Raw genomic sequence first — 16,760 nt, 5'->3', positions numbered from 1 at the left:
TATTATAGAATAGATTTGGGTTTAGAAATCAGAATTCATTTATGCAAATATTTTAAAACAACAAAATTCTTAATTTATTTATTGCGGACTATTATCCTCATCTTTCTTAGTTTTTGTTTCATGAGGTTTCGACCAACTGTTCATCTGGCCTTCGTCAGATGGTAACAGCGATGGGATAGGAATTCCGAATCTCTTAACTGCATTCTTAGCAATTACTGCCATCCATAGTTGTTGTCGTTTCATCACATTTTTGGCCAAGTAAGCCTCTGGCTGGCTTTAGGTAGGATTGAAACCGCAATCTTCAGACAATTTTCACCTGAAACCGTAGAGATTCAACGTCTCTATCCACTGTGCCACGGGCCCTGAAGGCTTGTGGCACAGTGGCGAAGGCCAAATGAATAGTTGGTCGAAACATCATGAAATAACAACTAAAAAAATGAGGATAATAGTGCACAATAAAAAAATTAATAAATAATACTTATGTCAATAATGAATTCCAATTAAATAATCTATACACATGAGTAATGTATGATATATCTAAAAACACTCGTCTAGCTGAAGCCACTGTCAAAAATTTTCCCCACTCTCTATCTGTGCCTAAATCAAAACATACATTCCATGAACACAACTTCTTTCTTAGAACAGCACGCCAGTGGAACTCGTTTCCGTCTGCCTGTTTCCCACCTGACTACAACTTGGATGTCTTCAAATCCAACGTAAACAAATTCCTGATGAACCGCACCCTTAAGTAAACACTTTATGAAATCTCAACACTAACGTACAATGTACTGTACAAGCAGCGCTGACCTCCTTGTAAAAAAAAAACAAAAAAACGTATCTGCACAATACATATCGGATGATGTGTAAAAAATGTATAAATTTATATTATTTTTAATTTTATACATATTTTTATTTTCTTGGAAAAAGATTTCTGCCTCAACAGAAAACTATTCAACGAAATGTTTAACCGGAAAATTATTTTATCGAAATCTATTTAATAATATTAAATTACAAAAAGGAAAATACTAGAATTTAAAAAAAAAAAAAAATTCCAATTGAAATAATAAACAAAATTCTTCTGATTAATAAGAACAAAATTGTATTTAAATTATTAATACCAAAAATTAATCTTTGGAATAAACCACATATTTATATAATAAAAATATTTTTCTGCGATTTATTTTAATTAAAGGTTTAAAAAAATAACATACACAACTAAGTATTTTATTGTAAAGAATCGTTTAATGTTTTGAAAACTCTATCTTATATTATCTTTATATCTTGACAAACTTCTGGGACTGACCTTCATTCCTGATCTGAAATAGAACACGTACATCAAATCTGTCGCCAAGATCGTTGGAAAAATGGTTGGATGACTCTACCGCTCCAGAAAGTATCTTACTGCCGATGCAATCCTCTATCTGTATAAAAGCCAGGTACGCCCTAAAATGGAGTACTGTTGCCACATTTAGGCAGAAACTGCTTGACACGTCCTATCCAGCGTTGATAGAGTTCAAAACTGACTTCCAAACCCAGTAGGTGATGCCTTTTTTTCTTCCCTGCAATTTCTTTCCCACAGAAGAGACATCACTAGCCTATCTTTGCTTTATTGTTATTTTCATGGTAAGTGCTCGACTGAACTCCAATCTATGGTTCCCTCTTGCCAAACTTTCACAAAAAAAAAACACTTGACTAGTTATAACCACCATAAACGATTTCCCCCACTCTCTATCTGTGCCTAAATCTAAATGCAGATTCCATGAACAAAGCTTCTTTCCCAAAACTGCCCACCTGTGGAACACTGTTCCGCTGGACTGCTTCCCGGTTAAATACAACATGGTAGCCTTCAAGTTCAATGTAAACAAATTCTTGTTGAGCCGTCCTCATAAATAATCAAATTCTACCCAATTTACACCATTAACGATTACTACACTACCACCTTACATTCGTTAACCCTTATCCTTGAGTGGCTTTTGAGCCTTGATAAGTTGTGACTTCCAAGTAAAAAAAAAAAAAAAAATTACGTCTGTCTACCTAGTATTATCGTTTTAATTTGTAAATAAACAAATAATGAAACTGTTTTACCCTGACAAACTGTAAATAACGTAAACTGTGTCTTACCTTTTATGAGGCAGAATTTCAGCGAGGGATTTTTCTGGTGAAAAGCAGCAAAGAATTTCTGTGTTGACATCTTGGAAATAAATCTGAAAATTAAATTTAATAAAAGAGATTTTTTGGTGGATTTTTTTTCTTTTCTTTTTGGTTTACAGAGAAAAGTTGTGGAGATTTTTTTACTGGTCCAGGACATGACTTAACCTCTGTGTCTCTCATCCAGGGTTCCTAGAAGAGATGCTTAAGACCATTTTGAAATTTAAAATGCAAAAATAGTGAGCCTGTTACCATGTTGATACATAATTACATCATATATTGTATGGAGTACTGTTGTCACATTTGGGCTGGTGCATCTGCTACTAGTCTCTCACTCCTTGACAAGGTTCAAAAGAGAGTCGCCAACCTGATAGGTCCTGAACTGTCATCTAGGCTCCAGTCTCTGTCCCATCGACGAAATGTTGCATCTCTCTGCCTGTTCTACAAGTATTTTAACGGTGAATGCTCTGACGAATTGCAAGCACTTGTACCCCCTCGACATAAATACCTCTGACAAACCCAACAAGCAGCTAAATCCCACCCCTACACAGTAGAGATCCCCAGGTATAAGAAAGCCTTCTACTCCAATAGTTTCTTCCCCAGAACTGCTAAACTTTGGAACTTCCTTCCAGGATTCTGCTTTCCCAACTGTACTGACATGCAGAAGTTCAAGTGTAATGTGAATAGGCATCTTGCTGCTCAACTCCCTACATAGTATTCCTGCAATTTATATCCCTGATAGTAGCCCCCTACTTCAAAATGGCACTGTGCCTTGTTTGCGGTTAAAATTGAATAATAATAAAAAAAAAGAAAGTTATTCCATGACCCATATATAACAAAGTTGTATTTTTAAATAAATAGAAAAAAAGGGTTTTTAATATGAATAGCAATACACACACAAAAACACACAAATTATTAAGAGTATAGATTACAAGTGAAAAACTTTATAATGAGGACTTATTTGTACCGATTTATTTCCCCACGGGACAGTGTTAGACACCAGGGTCGTTTTTTAACGTGGAGAAAAGGTACAAAAATAAAAAATTGTCTCAGTCGTGAAGGACTGCTCCTTCACCGAAAGAGAACAAGAAATGGAAGTGCAGCATCTGAAGAACAGATGGTATTTATTTGCTCCCCCACCGAGCAAATTAGGCACAAGGCCAATTTTTAATGTGAGGAGTTAAGGGGAAATGGGAACCAACTCCCCGGGGAGTAGGGGAGCTGGATAGTGACAATTGGTATGAAGGGTTGCCCCTACATTGACCAAGGTCTTATATGTGGAGTCGCCGCCACATATGGTCTTTGCTTTCAGCATCTGAAGAACAGATGGTATTTATTTGCTCCCCCACCGAGCAAATTAGGCACAAGGCCGATTTTTAATGTGAGGAGTAAAGGGAGGGGGAAGGGAAAAAGGGGACCAGCTCCCGAGAGGTGGGAGCTGGTTAATGGTCAGGCATGTGGGGTTGCCCCCACATCTGGTCTTTGCTAGTCATAGCTAGTCATAGCTGCAGCATCTGAAGAACAAATGGTATTTATTTGCTCCCCCACCGAGCAAATTAGGCACAAGGCCGATTTTTAATGTGAGGAGTGAAGGGAGGGGGAAGGGAAAAAGGGGACCAGCTCCCGAGAGGTGGGAAATGGGAGCTGGTTTAAGGTCAGGCATGTGGGGTTGCCCCCACATCTGGTCTTTGCTAGTCACTTAACGCACATGCGGCAATCGAAAATTGTTGAATATTTATGTTTTAAAAGTCGGGCAGATTAAATAGACAGTTGATCCCGGTTGTTAACTCGTAGATATTATCATTTAGGCGCGATATAAAAAGTTTTAAGAAGTTGTGAGACGACCGATCGGTTCTTGGAAAAAAATCCTTTCTTGGACATACACAAAAACGCACACACGCACACACAAACATTTTCGCTTTTATATTTATAGATTATTTTTGAGATGAATAAGCTAAAAGAAAAAAGAAAAAAATACAAACCTCCATTTTATCCGGATGATATTTTCGTTCTTCGTCCCAAGGTACGTTTTCTTCACCAAACATGTGATGGATATGATCAATAAAACTAAAAACAAATTTTTAAAAATAATTCAGTCACAAATTTTGATAATTTTGTGTATAGGGTTCGTACAGATTTTTAATGTCCATTTTCAGGAACTTTTCAAGAACATCTCAAAAAATTTCAAGACCTACTACGGTCAAAATTCAAGTTTTCAAAACAAAATCCACAGCAATTCGAAAATATGGTAAAAAAAAAAAAATACAACCAATAAAAGTTACTTTGTAATCTATGTCCATTTTTTAAAAAAATTATTTTAAATATTTTTATTACATCTCAAATATAAAAAATAAAAGTTAAAAAGATATGTGAATAAAATATATTTTTTAAAATCTCAATTGTTTATACTTGTGATTTCATTATGCATAAAAAATTGCCTTGGTCTAGAAGGATTTCTCCTTTCACTGACCACCTAGATACATCGCACTTTAAATAAATATTAAATTGTATTAAAAACACATAAAGAAAGATAAACACACACACACTGTACATAAAAATTAATCTTAGTCGCAAAACCCGAACAAGTCAGTTATTTTATATTCGTTTCTGACATTAATAAGTTTGGTTATAATAATTTAATTTAAATTTTTTTTTTAAATTGTGTATTTTTTGATTGACATCATCCCAAATTCTCAGTTATAACCTCGGTTTATTTATTTATTTGGTATTATCTTACGACCTGCCCCAGTGTAGTATAAATAAACCCAACCACCCCATGTTAAGAACGGCTTTTGGAATAAACACCTCCCAACCTCCCCATGTTAAGAACGGCTTTTGAGGTTAGGGGTGTTATTCTGAAAGCCGTTCTTAACATAGGGAGGTTTGAGTGTTTATAATATGCTGGGGCTGGGCACGTCGTAAAAATTTACCATTTATTTATTTATATTATTATTATTATTATTAATAGTTTTATTAAAAAGTTCTGTAAATATGTAAAAAGAACGTACTCAGAAAGACACTCATTTATTTAAATATATTTTGTTTAAATACGTTCGTTTTATTATTTACATTAAAAAGTTTTGTGTAAATAGAAAAGTTTTTTTTTAATCCTTAAAAGTTTTGTAAATATTTAATATTAAAGAAAATGTTTTGTAAATATATGTTTTTTCTTTTAAATCTGAAAAAGTTTTGTAAATATATTTTTTTTAAATCTTGCTCGCGAAAATTCGGACATGTCTGCTATTTGACATGTTTACAACCAATCAACAGCAATGTCAAGGTCGAACAACTGGTGTCAATGGAAATGTGCGCCTATCTTTGTCGTCTGCTACCGGGGTATCTAATCTTTACTTGGTCCCTAACTTTCTTGAATTTGCATTTTTGGATTTTACGGTCATTGGAAACTTTACCTTTCAGCAGACTATCCATTCACGTGAAATCACTTTTTTCTTCACCATATTCCCTCTGCTTCACTTTTTGTTATCAAGTAAGATCTTTGACTTACTTGTAGTTTCATCAAATATTTTTGCAAGCAAAATCCGATCCTGCATTTTGCTAAATCCTACCCTCTGATGAGAAGGAAAGTATTTCTTCGAAACTCCACGGATTAAGGACTATCCACTTATTTAATGTTTCCTTTTCAAATTAAATGTGTTTTTAACTCTTTTTCAAAGTGTTTTTTAACATGTTTTATTAATATATATATATATATATATATATATATATATATATATATATATATATTTATGTATCATACAAAAATATGTATCCTCACCAAAAATTAAGACAGGGTGGAACAATAAAATTGTCGGCCTAGAAAAGATGGCATGATTCCATTTCCATTTGATGAAAACTGGGTTTTTGTTGCAGGCCATCTACTAGTTTGCCAGTTGTGTACAAATCCCAAGAACTATAGGAGCCTTCTATTATGTCCGAAAGTATAACAATGTTCAAAAAGTGAGATCAGCAATGTGCCACTGTACAACTCATGCTCCCTACCAATGCAAATTATGACAACAGGACCATTGCCAGCACCCTCAAAATGCAAATCCGGACAGTTCAATGCTTGAGGACACAGCTCAATGCATTGGACAACCTTCGGTTATGGTCTTTGGTGTGGTTTTAAGTGAGGCCCACATCATGCCACCTCACATCTTCAAAGTCAACAGCAAGGTGTACCTAGATGTGCTGAAATGAATGGTGATCCTTAGTGCAAGCAAGTGGCTACTGCCAGACCCTGGGTGTGGCAGTGCCGACCCACAAGTCCAAAGAGACCAGGCTTGGCTTCAGAAAGAGTGTTCTGACTTTCTACCCTTCTCTCTCTCACCCCCCTCCTCCCTCAACCTGAACCTGCTGCGTTTGGTCATATGCCGAGAACATCACCAACATCCCACAACACCAAAGCTAGCCTGGTCGCCGCCATTCGCCAAATATTTGCCAAGCTTCTGCCAGTGCTTGTAGAAAAGGCATGCTCCCAGTTCCGTCCGGAACCATATTGAGACGGTGATTGTGGCTGAAGGTGGCTCCATTGAATAAATGTCAGCTCTACTACATAATCAAGTTACCTAAATTGATTTTTTCAATAAGAGTTTTAAAATAAGGCTGTAGTGTTGTTTTCTTAGGGCGACACATTTATCGTTCCACCCTGTATAAAGACCCAAAAATCGTTATAAAACTACGAACCAGTTATTTTCATTGAAGCTTTCAATAAAATCGGATTGCGTGTATTCAGGATACAAGAAGAGCACAGGCCAATTGAGGGAACCGTCTTCGTTTATATGAACTTTGGCGCCGCCAGAATTGTGACCTTCAAGGTCTTTCAAGGTCAAGGCTTTACAAGTTTCAGTTTCTCCAGATTCTTTCAACTTTACAAGTTTGATTCCACGTTTCTGTAGATGAAAATTAAATAAAAAAAAAAAAACACTGAATAATTTTGTGATTCTTATGGTTAATATGAGTGACAACAATATCATTAGATGAGTATAAAAAAAGCAAAAATTGAAACTCTTTCCCCCCTCCTCCTCTTATTACCCCCTCTCTTTTTCCTTTTCTCTTTACCATCCTCTCTCCCCCTCCCCCTCCCTATATCCACATATATCCACCCAGGTCTACCTGAATCTTCTACCCCCACACACACAATACAACCTAATATACTTTAAACTTCAAAACTGAAATATTGTCATTACCCGCCTTCTCCCTCTATTATCTCCTACCCCCCCCTCTTTTTTTTTTTTTTTTTCCGTATCCCTCCTAAAAACAATTCTTCCTAATACTAACCAACCATTTCTGTAAGGTCTGATGAGGCTGTTAGATCGTAAATACGGTCCAACATCCGAAACATATGTAACCAAACAGATAAAACGGTAATAAAAAATAAAACACATATTTGCTCTGCAATAGTATTGAGCACTCTCTTCAGGTTTTTACTAATTACCAGTTTTACCATATATATATATATATATATATATATATATGTATATATATAATAAGGTGCCTTTTTTTGTATAGGGACTTTTATTTATAGTACACACATGAAACTTTAGTCCCTTTCGAAGTAATCTCCTCCGGCTGCAATACACTTGTTGTACGATTCCAACAATTTCTGGAAGGCCCCATTGAAGTCCTCTTGTGTGAGCGTGCCAATGACCCTCATCACAGCCGCTTTCATCTCCTCAATTATCTCATAACGACAGTCTCTAATATTTTCCTTGAACTTAGGGAATAACCAAAAGTCACTGTGTGATGATGCTCATCTTGGCCATGACAACATTTTTTTTTTTGATCTTCTCTGAGCATCGTTGGGAAAAACTTCACGTAAATCTTCCCCATCTTCAGTCCCTCATGAATAATTGCATGTACAGTTCCCACACTGACATCAAACTGTGCCCTTATTGTATCCATGAAATTCTTTATTTGGCCAATCAACTCTGGTATTCTGACTTCCTTATTCCTCCCACACTTCTCATCATCCTTCAGACTCCCTGTCTTCCTTAAATCTTTTATGCTACTCAAAACTGATGCTCGATTCATGCAAGATGGTCCAAAAGCAGTCTGAAGCGTTCCATATGTTTCTGTGGCATTTTTTCCAAGTTTGAAACAGAATTTTATTGCATACCGTTCTTCTAAAGTGTCCTTACGTCCAGATTGCATTTTTGAAATTCACCACCTGTGACAATCAGGCTTTAGTAGGGTGTATTCTAATTACTGCTGTAGCTGTAACTGTTCATTTGGGCAGTCATCTCATAAGATGTATAGGTAATAACATACTGAATTTTCAAGAGTCTACGACAATTTTAAATGCCTGTACAAAAAAAGTCTGGAATCTTATTGAAGGCACCTTGTATATATTAAATCAAAATATGTACATATAATACATTCAACAGCCAGACAATGCAAAGGTTTAAATAAACGAATGCTTATTTGTTTTAAATCAATATACGGGGTATTCCAAAAGTCTTGGACTCATTTTGTACATTGAATATCTCAAGAACTATTACGGATAAGGATCTAAAAATAAAGGAAGAAAAAAATCAATAACAAACTTACAAAACAACTTAATGCTTTAAAATGGCACCATTTTCATCGTACGTTAAGGTAAGCAGATATGAGGAGTTGAAACTTTTGGAACACCCTGTATTTTGGCGTAACCTGCCTTTATTAGGATTTTTTTTTTTTTTTCTTGCATCGTGGTTATTACCATGCAATGGAAGGAAAAAACATTTTTGCGTTGTCTGACACGTAATATATATATATTTCAATGTAATTCACAATTTAAACAATGCTTTCTATGCAGGAACATTTTATATATATATTTTATAGTCTCAATTAATGACTTTATCGATTACAATTGTTTCCGCGGACAGAAAATTTATTGACGAATCAGACAGTAAATTTTTTGTCCACAGAGAAACAATTGTACTGAATTAAGTAAATACTTGAGGTTGTAAAATAAAAAAAACATGTTTAGCTCTAGCGTATTGAGCACTTTTATCCTGTTTTTTACCATTTTTACCTCTGAATATATATATATATATATATTATTACGAATTCGTTGACCGGGTCATTTGCCAACCTGCTAGCCTGTATGCTAAACATCTTTCTCACCTCTCCCTCTTTCTTCTGTACTGTCTCTTTCTCTCTTCTTTATACATTTTTTATCCCTCTCTTTTCTTTCTTTGTTGCTTAGCAACTAGCAGGGGTCATAAAGTGTGTTTTATTGACCGGGTCATTTGCCAACCTGCTAGCCTGTGTGCTAAACGTCTTTCTCAGAGAGATCACTCTTTCTGAGAAAAGATTTTAGCTGACATACAAACATACACACAAAATTTGACCTTTATATAATAGATGCCATGAACCTTATGAATTTTGGAACACAGCTACTAGGCATAAGGGCCCCCCTCCCGAAATATTTAGTTTAAGTTTAAGGAAACAGAGGTAAAAAGGAGGTGGAAACCGTTCATTAAAATTCAGATTCCGTTTTTCTTTTATGAGATTTTTAAAAATATGTATTAGACATCAATTAATAAATATTTTCAAAATTTCAGATTCTTTGGAAGATTTTAAATAACAACAAAATTATCAAATGGTTAGAAGACAATATCACAAGACAGAAACTACTCGTATTCACTAGTAGTTAATATCAAAGTTATGTAGAGACGAGAAACACACATACTCAAAGTTATCTCATTATTAATAACAAAAAGATATATCCTACTTGAATTACGTCCAATAAAATCTGTTCAGCTTCGTCTTCTTTTTTTTCTGCCAACTGTTGCTTGCGGAGATCACGATTATGCATTTTCTGATTTAAAAAAGAAATAAAAATGTTTGAAATAAGGAAATTACAACTGTTGAAATATAAAATTTTTTATCTCATTAATTCAATAAAAAAAAATTTAATTACAACTTTTGAAATATAAAATTGTAAATTTCATTTAATGCAATGGAAAAAAATTTTAAATTACAACTTTTGAAAGATAAAATTGTAAATCTCATTTAATTCCATGAAAAAAATTTTTAAATTACAACTTTTGAAATATAAAATTGTAAATCTCATTTAATTCAATAAAAAAAATTTAATTACAACTTTTGAAATATAAAATTGTAAATTTCATTTAATGCAATGGAAAAAAATTTTAAATTACAACTTTTGAAATATAAAATTGTAAATCTCATTTAATTCCATGAAAAAAATTTTTAAATTACAACTTTTGAAATATAAAATTGTAAATCTCATTTAATTCAATAAAAAAAATTTAATTACAACTTTTGAAATATAAAATTGTAAATTTCATTTAATGCAATGGAAAAAAATTTTAAATTACAACTTTTGAAAGATAAAATTGTAAATCTCATTTAATTCCATGAAAAAAATTTTTAAATTACAACTTTTGAAATATAAAATTGTAAATCTCATTTAATTCAATAAAAAAAATTTAATTACAACTTTTGAAATATAAAATTGTAAATTTCATTTAATGCAATGGAAAAAAATTTTAAATTACAACTTTTGAAATATAAAATTGTAAATCTCATTTAATTCCATGAAAAAAAATTTTAAATTACAAATTTTGAAATATAAAATTGCAAATCTCATTTAATTCCATGAAAAAAATTTTAAATTACAACTTTTGAAATATAAAATTTTAATTTTCATTTAATTCAATAAAAAAATATATATATATTTTGAAATATAAAATTGTAAATCTCATTTAATGCAATGAAAAAAAAATATTTAAATTACAACTTTTGAAATATAAAATTTTAAATCTCATTTAATTCAATAAAAAATTTTAAATTACAACTTTTGAAATATAAAATTGTAAATCTCATTTAATTCGATGAAAAAAAATATTTAAATTACAAATTTTGAAATATAAAATTGCAAATCTCATTTAATTCAATAAAAAAAAATATTTAAATTACAAATTTTGAAATATAAAATTGTAAATCTCATTTAATTCAATAAAAAAAAAAATTTAATTCCAATGTAACGGACGCACGTAAGCAAATGCCGAGCTGTGTGCAAAACCAAAAAAAGACTATAAAAAGAGCGTGTGCACAGACTGGAGAGCACGTTTGAGAGCACGTTCAGAACGAGATTTGTGCAAAGTTTGTCCCAAGGTCTTTGAAAACTTGCAAGAAAACTCGTCTCAAAGAAACTAGAAATCTCAATCGTATTTTCAGCAGCTTTATTCCGACTCTTTCCCTAACATTTGCAGGGATAATATATAGGGAGTTGAGCAGCAAGATGTCTGTCTACATCACACTTGAGTTTCTGCATGTCAATACCGTCAGGGAAGTAGGGACCCAGAGGAAATTCCAAAGTTTGCAGTTTGAGGGAAGAGACGAGTTGAGTAGAAGATTTTATGGCATCTAGAGATCTTTATAGTGTAGGGGTGGGATTTTGCTGCTTGTTGGATTTGTTGGGGATATTTACATCGAGGGGGTACTAGTGCTTCGATTAAAGTATTTATAAAATAGGCACAAGGATGCAACATTTTGTCGATAGGACAGAGGTTGTGGTTTGGTTGACAGTGCAGGACATATTATGTAAGGTGACAAGTAACAGATGCACCAGCTCAAATGTGGCAACAATATTCCATGCATGAGCAAATGGTGGCTTTGTAGAGGTACAGGATACTTTCCGGTGAAAGTAACCTTCTAGCACGGTAGAGAGAGCCCACCTTCTTTGCAGCAGCCTTGGCAATGTCCTTGATGTATTTGTAACATGTAATAGGAACAAAGGAAAAGCATAGCAGATTAAGATATGAAAAATAATGTTGGCACTAGCAAATGCAGAACTCGTCACGCAAATAATGGGCGATACAGATTTTACCATGTTGAATAATTGGATATTGTGTGGACGCAGAGCCTGTGGGTCCGACAGGCTGTTTCGAGTAATTTGGATGAGCTGTTTTCTGTCCCATAGGTAAGAAGAGACGTTGTGAGCCTGTCTCTGCTCTATCATTATTTTCAAAACAAGTGCGCGTCTGAGCTCTAATCTCTGGTCTCTCTTGCCAAGCTTTCATAAAAAAGCAGTCGTCTATCTACAACTACTATCAACAATTTTCCCCACTCTATATCTGTGCCTAAATCTAAACACAGATTCCATGAACAAAGTTTCTTTCCTAGAACTGCCCACCTGTGGAATTCTATTCCGCTGGCCTGTTTTCCGGTTGACTGCAATATGGTTGTCTTCAAGTCCAATATAAACAAGTTCTTGTTGAGTTTGACCCTTAAATAGTCAAATCATAGCCAATTTCCACCACTAACAATTATTACGATGTTGTCCCAGTGACCACTGTACATTCAACCCTTATCCTTGAGTGGCACCCGGGCCTTGATAAGTGATGACTCACTTGTAGCAAAAAAAATGCAGTGTGTTATACTTTTTACAATCTTTCATCAAAGATTGTTAAGATAACATCAACAGATCAATTTTTTTAAATATGTTGTTTTAAGCAAAAATACTATATAAACATAAACAATATAAACAACATATAAACATATAAACAATATAAACAAGATATAAACATATAAACAAGATATAAACATATAAACAATATAAATATATAAATAATATAAACAACATATAAACAATATAAACATATAAACAATATGAATATAAACATATAAACAATATAAACAACATAAACAAGATATAAGCATATAAACAATATAAATATAAACATATAAACAATATAAACAACATATAAACAATATAAGCATATGAACAATATAAATATATAAACAATATAAATATATAAACAATATAAACATATAAACAATATAAGCAACATAAACAATATAAACAGAAACAATATTATTTACTTAATTGTCATGTCGAAAATAGTAACACACCCAAAATTACAAAAATTCATCAAGTAGAAATTTATTTATAGTTTAAAGTAATTTTTACAGAAAATTGGGTAAAATTGCATTTTTCTTGGACATTATAAAGTCTACAGCAGGAGTCTACATGCAGGGCATATAACTCCAAACTGAATACTTTAGATTTCTTGTTCATGGCTGCAAAATTTGTTGTTGTTGTTGTTGTTGTTGATCGCAATAGACTTTTTTTGTTTTAATAAAAACACAATAGCAGTTGTTCTACTTGATGAATTTTCGTAATTTCTGGATATATTACTATTTTCGACATGACAATTAAGTACATAATTTTGTTTTTGCTTAAATCGATATATTAAAAAAAATCGATTTGTTGACTATATCTTAAACACCCTTCCCCATCACTTGTTCAGTTTGCATGAGAGATGGTGCCTGATTAAGCAATCCAGAAGCGAAGTTAAATATTCTTGCCAATGAGTTCCCAGCTTAGAAATTAAACAGAAATTTCAAATCATTATGATCGGGGGCAGTGTAGTTGCTGTTGCTGCTGTTGTGGTCGTTTGAATAGAAATACTAAATATTTGTCCAAGAAATCAAATAATATTGCAAAATTAAACTATTTGTTATATTAAAATTAAAATAATTATTGAATTAAAAAACGATACCAAATAATAGTTAATTTTTTTTTTATTCAATTTTCACCCCAAACAAGGCACAATGCCACTTTGAAGTAGGGGGCTACTATCGAGGACATAAGTTTCAGAAGTATTATGAAGGGAGATGAGTAGCAAAATGTCTGTTCACATTACACTTGAACTTCTGCATGTCAGTACAGTTGGGAAAGCAGAATCCCGGAAGAGAGTTTCAAAGTCTAGCAGTTCTGGGGAAGAAACTATTGGAGTAGAAGGCTTTCTTACATCTAGGGATCTCTACTGTGTAGGGGTGGGATTTAGCTGCTTGTCAGGTTTGTCGGGGGTATTTACGTCGAAGGGGGTACAAGTGCTTGTAGTTTGTCAGAGTATTTACCATTAAAATACTTGTAGAACAGGCAGAGAGATGCAACATTTCGTCGATGGGACAGAGGCTGAAGCCTAGTTGATAGTTCAGGACTTATCGGCTTTGCGACTCTCTTTTGGACCCTGTCCAGGAGTGAGAAACAAGCAGCAGATGCACCAGCTCGAATGTGACAACAATACTTCATACATGGGCGAATGGTGGCCTTATAGAGGTAGAGGATACTTTCAGGCGTAAGTAGTTTTCTAGCACAGTAAAGAGAGCCCACCTTCTTCGCAGCAGCCTTGGCAACGCTCTATGCAAAATTAATTAATAAAATGCTATTTTTTAAATCAATATGCAAATTAGTTAACCTAGTGACAAATATCGCATATACATAAGCATTATTTGAAGAAAGATAGTACGTCTATATGTAAAAGTTGAATTAATTTGAGAGAGTGTTTTGACTATGCAAAATGCAAAATTACTTCAGGAAATACAGTGAAACTGCAGGAATTGATTAAGCTTAAGTACATTTTAGTGTAAATTTTTATTATAAATAGTTATTGTTGGTTTTGAATTTTTTTTTTTTTTCATTATTTTGGAACAGATATAAGTTTAAAAAAAAAAAAAAATATCCAACCAATTGAAATAATTTTTTTTTTTTGACAAGGAGCATAAAAGTTCAAATTTATTGTTTGCTTACCTGCAATTTAATGGCCTTCGTTCTTATTGCAGAGAGTTTTTCATTTTTGGGATCCAAGTGAAAAAAAAAGGTCAAGGATTTAAAACATTTTTAAAATAAGCTGGCTTTGTCCGCTGCGTATGGTTTTACAAATTTCGCTAAGTAAAATACTTGAAATATTACTTCCAAATAATGAAAATTTCATTCATATTTTAAATTTACTGTTAATGCAAGAAATAAGCCCCAATTTTGTTAATTGAAATACTTGAAATATTATTTAAAACTAGTGAGACCTGTGGAAATTCCACAGTAGCATCTTTCATATATAATATATTGCTGCTCAGCATTCTGTAGACGTTCAGCATGAACGGAGACTTCGCGATATTATTGTATCCCTTTTGTTAAAACTGTAAAAGTATTTATCTAAGTAATCTAGTTAATGTAGTGTCAGAATATATCTGGTTATTACGGTTTATCACCAAATTTGTGAGATATTTCCATTGTATGGATGCCCGGTCCCAATGGAAACCTCACAGTCTCCTTATACCATCTTTAGTCAGAACAGATACTACCTTTGGATCCTAGTCAGAAAACCAAGAAGGTATATTTTAGTTCCACGTACGGCGAAAAAGTGACATCATCTTCTATCCTTCTTTTTAATAAATAGGATTTCTCGATCAAATAATATATAATCTGGAAACTGTGACACACGTACGTACGTATGCACATTAAAGATCAATCAATATCAATCAATAAGGGTTTTATCACTCAATGAGGAACCCCTCCCTGGACTTTAGCCATCTAACTCTGTCCTGAGCTATCCGCTGTCATGTGGGACTCATGTGCTGTATCAGGTTGTCCCTCCATCTCGTTCTTGGTCTTCCCTTTGACCACGAGGTGTCCATTCTGTTATGCTAATGAACCTTTTATTGCTATGTTGTCTGGCTACACGTCCTGGCCATCTGTGTTTGGATTTTGATGGCAGTATTGATATCAATAACTCTTGTTTGTTGGTGGATCCATATGTTTGTTTTTCTGTCTTTTAGAGTAATGCCTAACATTATCCTCTCCATCTTCCTTTGTGCTACTGCCAAACTTTCACTTTGACGAGTTGTCATGGCCCATGTTTCACTACCGTAGATCATCACAGGTAGTACATATTCATTGAAGATCTTCCCTTTGATTGACATATTTGCTTTTCGGCTTCTCATGATATCCTCCACTTTCCCAAAAGCTGCCCATCCCAATGCTACCCTTCTCTTTATCCCAAGGAGGAGATCTATGGCGTACATTAAAAGTGCTATGGCATTAATATATAGATTCCTGTGTGAAAAGGATGTTGTTTTATTTCAGAAAAAAAAACACAGAACAAAGATATCCTTTTCATATTACAAGCTGGTTAATGCCGTGTCAGAATATATCTGACCGTTATGGTTTTTGTAGAATTAAAAGACTGAGTCTATTATCATTTTTTAAAAATAAATCATGACACGTATGTTAAAGGATACTAATCAATTATTAAATATTCGACAACCATTTTTACATTACAATTTTTACAATAAATTTTCTGTGAGAAATTGTGTCAAGGAGGTCATTAACACATGCTAATACGGTTTTACAAAGAAAATAAATATAAAATTACAAGAGAGAAAAAAAACATCATTTTTGTTTACATTGTATCTTTTGGTGATCGGGAGATCCTATTTATTAAAAAGAAGCATAGAAGATAACATACTATGAACATTAAATTAGTAAATAGATATGCTCATCTTTTTTTTTTTCACATTGTATCTTTTGGTGATTGGGTTGGTTGGTTGGTTGGTTGTTTTTGTTTTACGACATATCAACCCTTTTCGGATTATTTAATGCCGAATCCAAAGATTTTGAAGAAAAATTTTTTAATAGAATATATTTGTTGCTTTCAAGTCAGTTTCTATTTAACCCATAGTTGGGACCCTAACAGGTACTACCACTCCGGGTCAGAGTGGACCTGGGAGCAATAGTAATTAAAGGGTGGCTCCACACTCCCTAAAGCCCGCAAGCTGGGGCCTCACCACTGGATATAGTTTAAGGTCATATCCAGGAC

General features: G+C 33.4%; 1 protein-coding gene across 2 annotated transcripts in view; it reads right to left on the bottom strand.

Moving 5' to 3' along the window:
• Positions 1 to 16,760, bottom strand: part of LOC145259081 (hsp70/Hsp90 co-chaperone CNS1 homolog) — a 69,509-nt gene that overhangs the window by 1,463 nt on the left and 51,286 nt on the right. For both annotated transcript variants that reach the window (XM_080116717.1, XM_080116715.1), the window contains exons 7-11: positions 14,696 to 14,752; positions 9,863 to 9,949; positions 6,832 to 7,037; positions 4,131 to 4,215; positions 2,122 to 2,204 (exon numbers count right to left, since the gene is read on the bottom strand). In XM_080116717.1, coding sequence (XP_079972843.1) covers positions 2,122 to 2,204; positions 4,131 to 4,215; positions 6,832 to 7,037; positions 9,863 to 9,949; positions 14,696 to 14,752 — 518 coding nt within the window. The remainder of the gene's footprint in view (positions 1 to 2,121; positions 2,205 to 4,130; positions 4,216 to 6,831; positions 7,038 to 9,862; positions 9,950 to 14,695; positions 14,753 to 16,760) is intronic.

The sequence above is a fragment of the Euprymna scolopes genome, chromosome 34, assembly GCF_053919585.1.
Source record: "Euprymna scolopes isolate OS-2025 chromosome 34, ASM5391958v1, whole genome shotgun sequence".
In the NCBI taxonomy this organism is placed as follows: Eukaryota; Metazoa; Mollusca; class Cephalopoda; order Sepiida; family Sepiolidae; genus Euprymna; species Euprymna scolopes.
The sequence above is the reverse complement of the archived record's forward strand: the minus strand, read 5'-3'. Positions and strand labels throughout refer to the sequence as shown.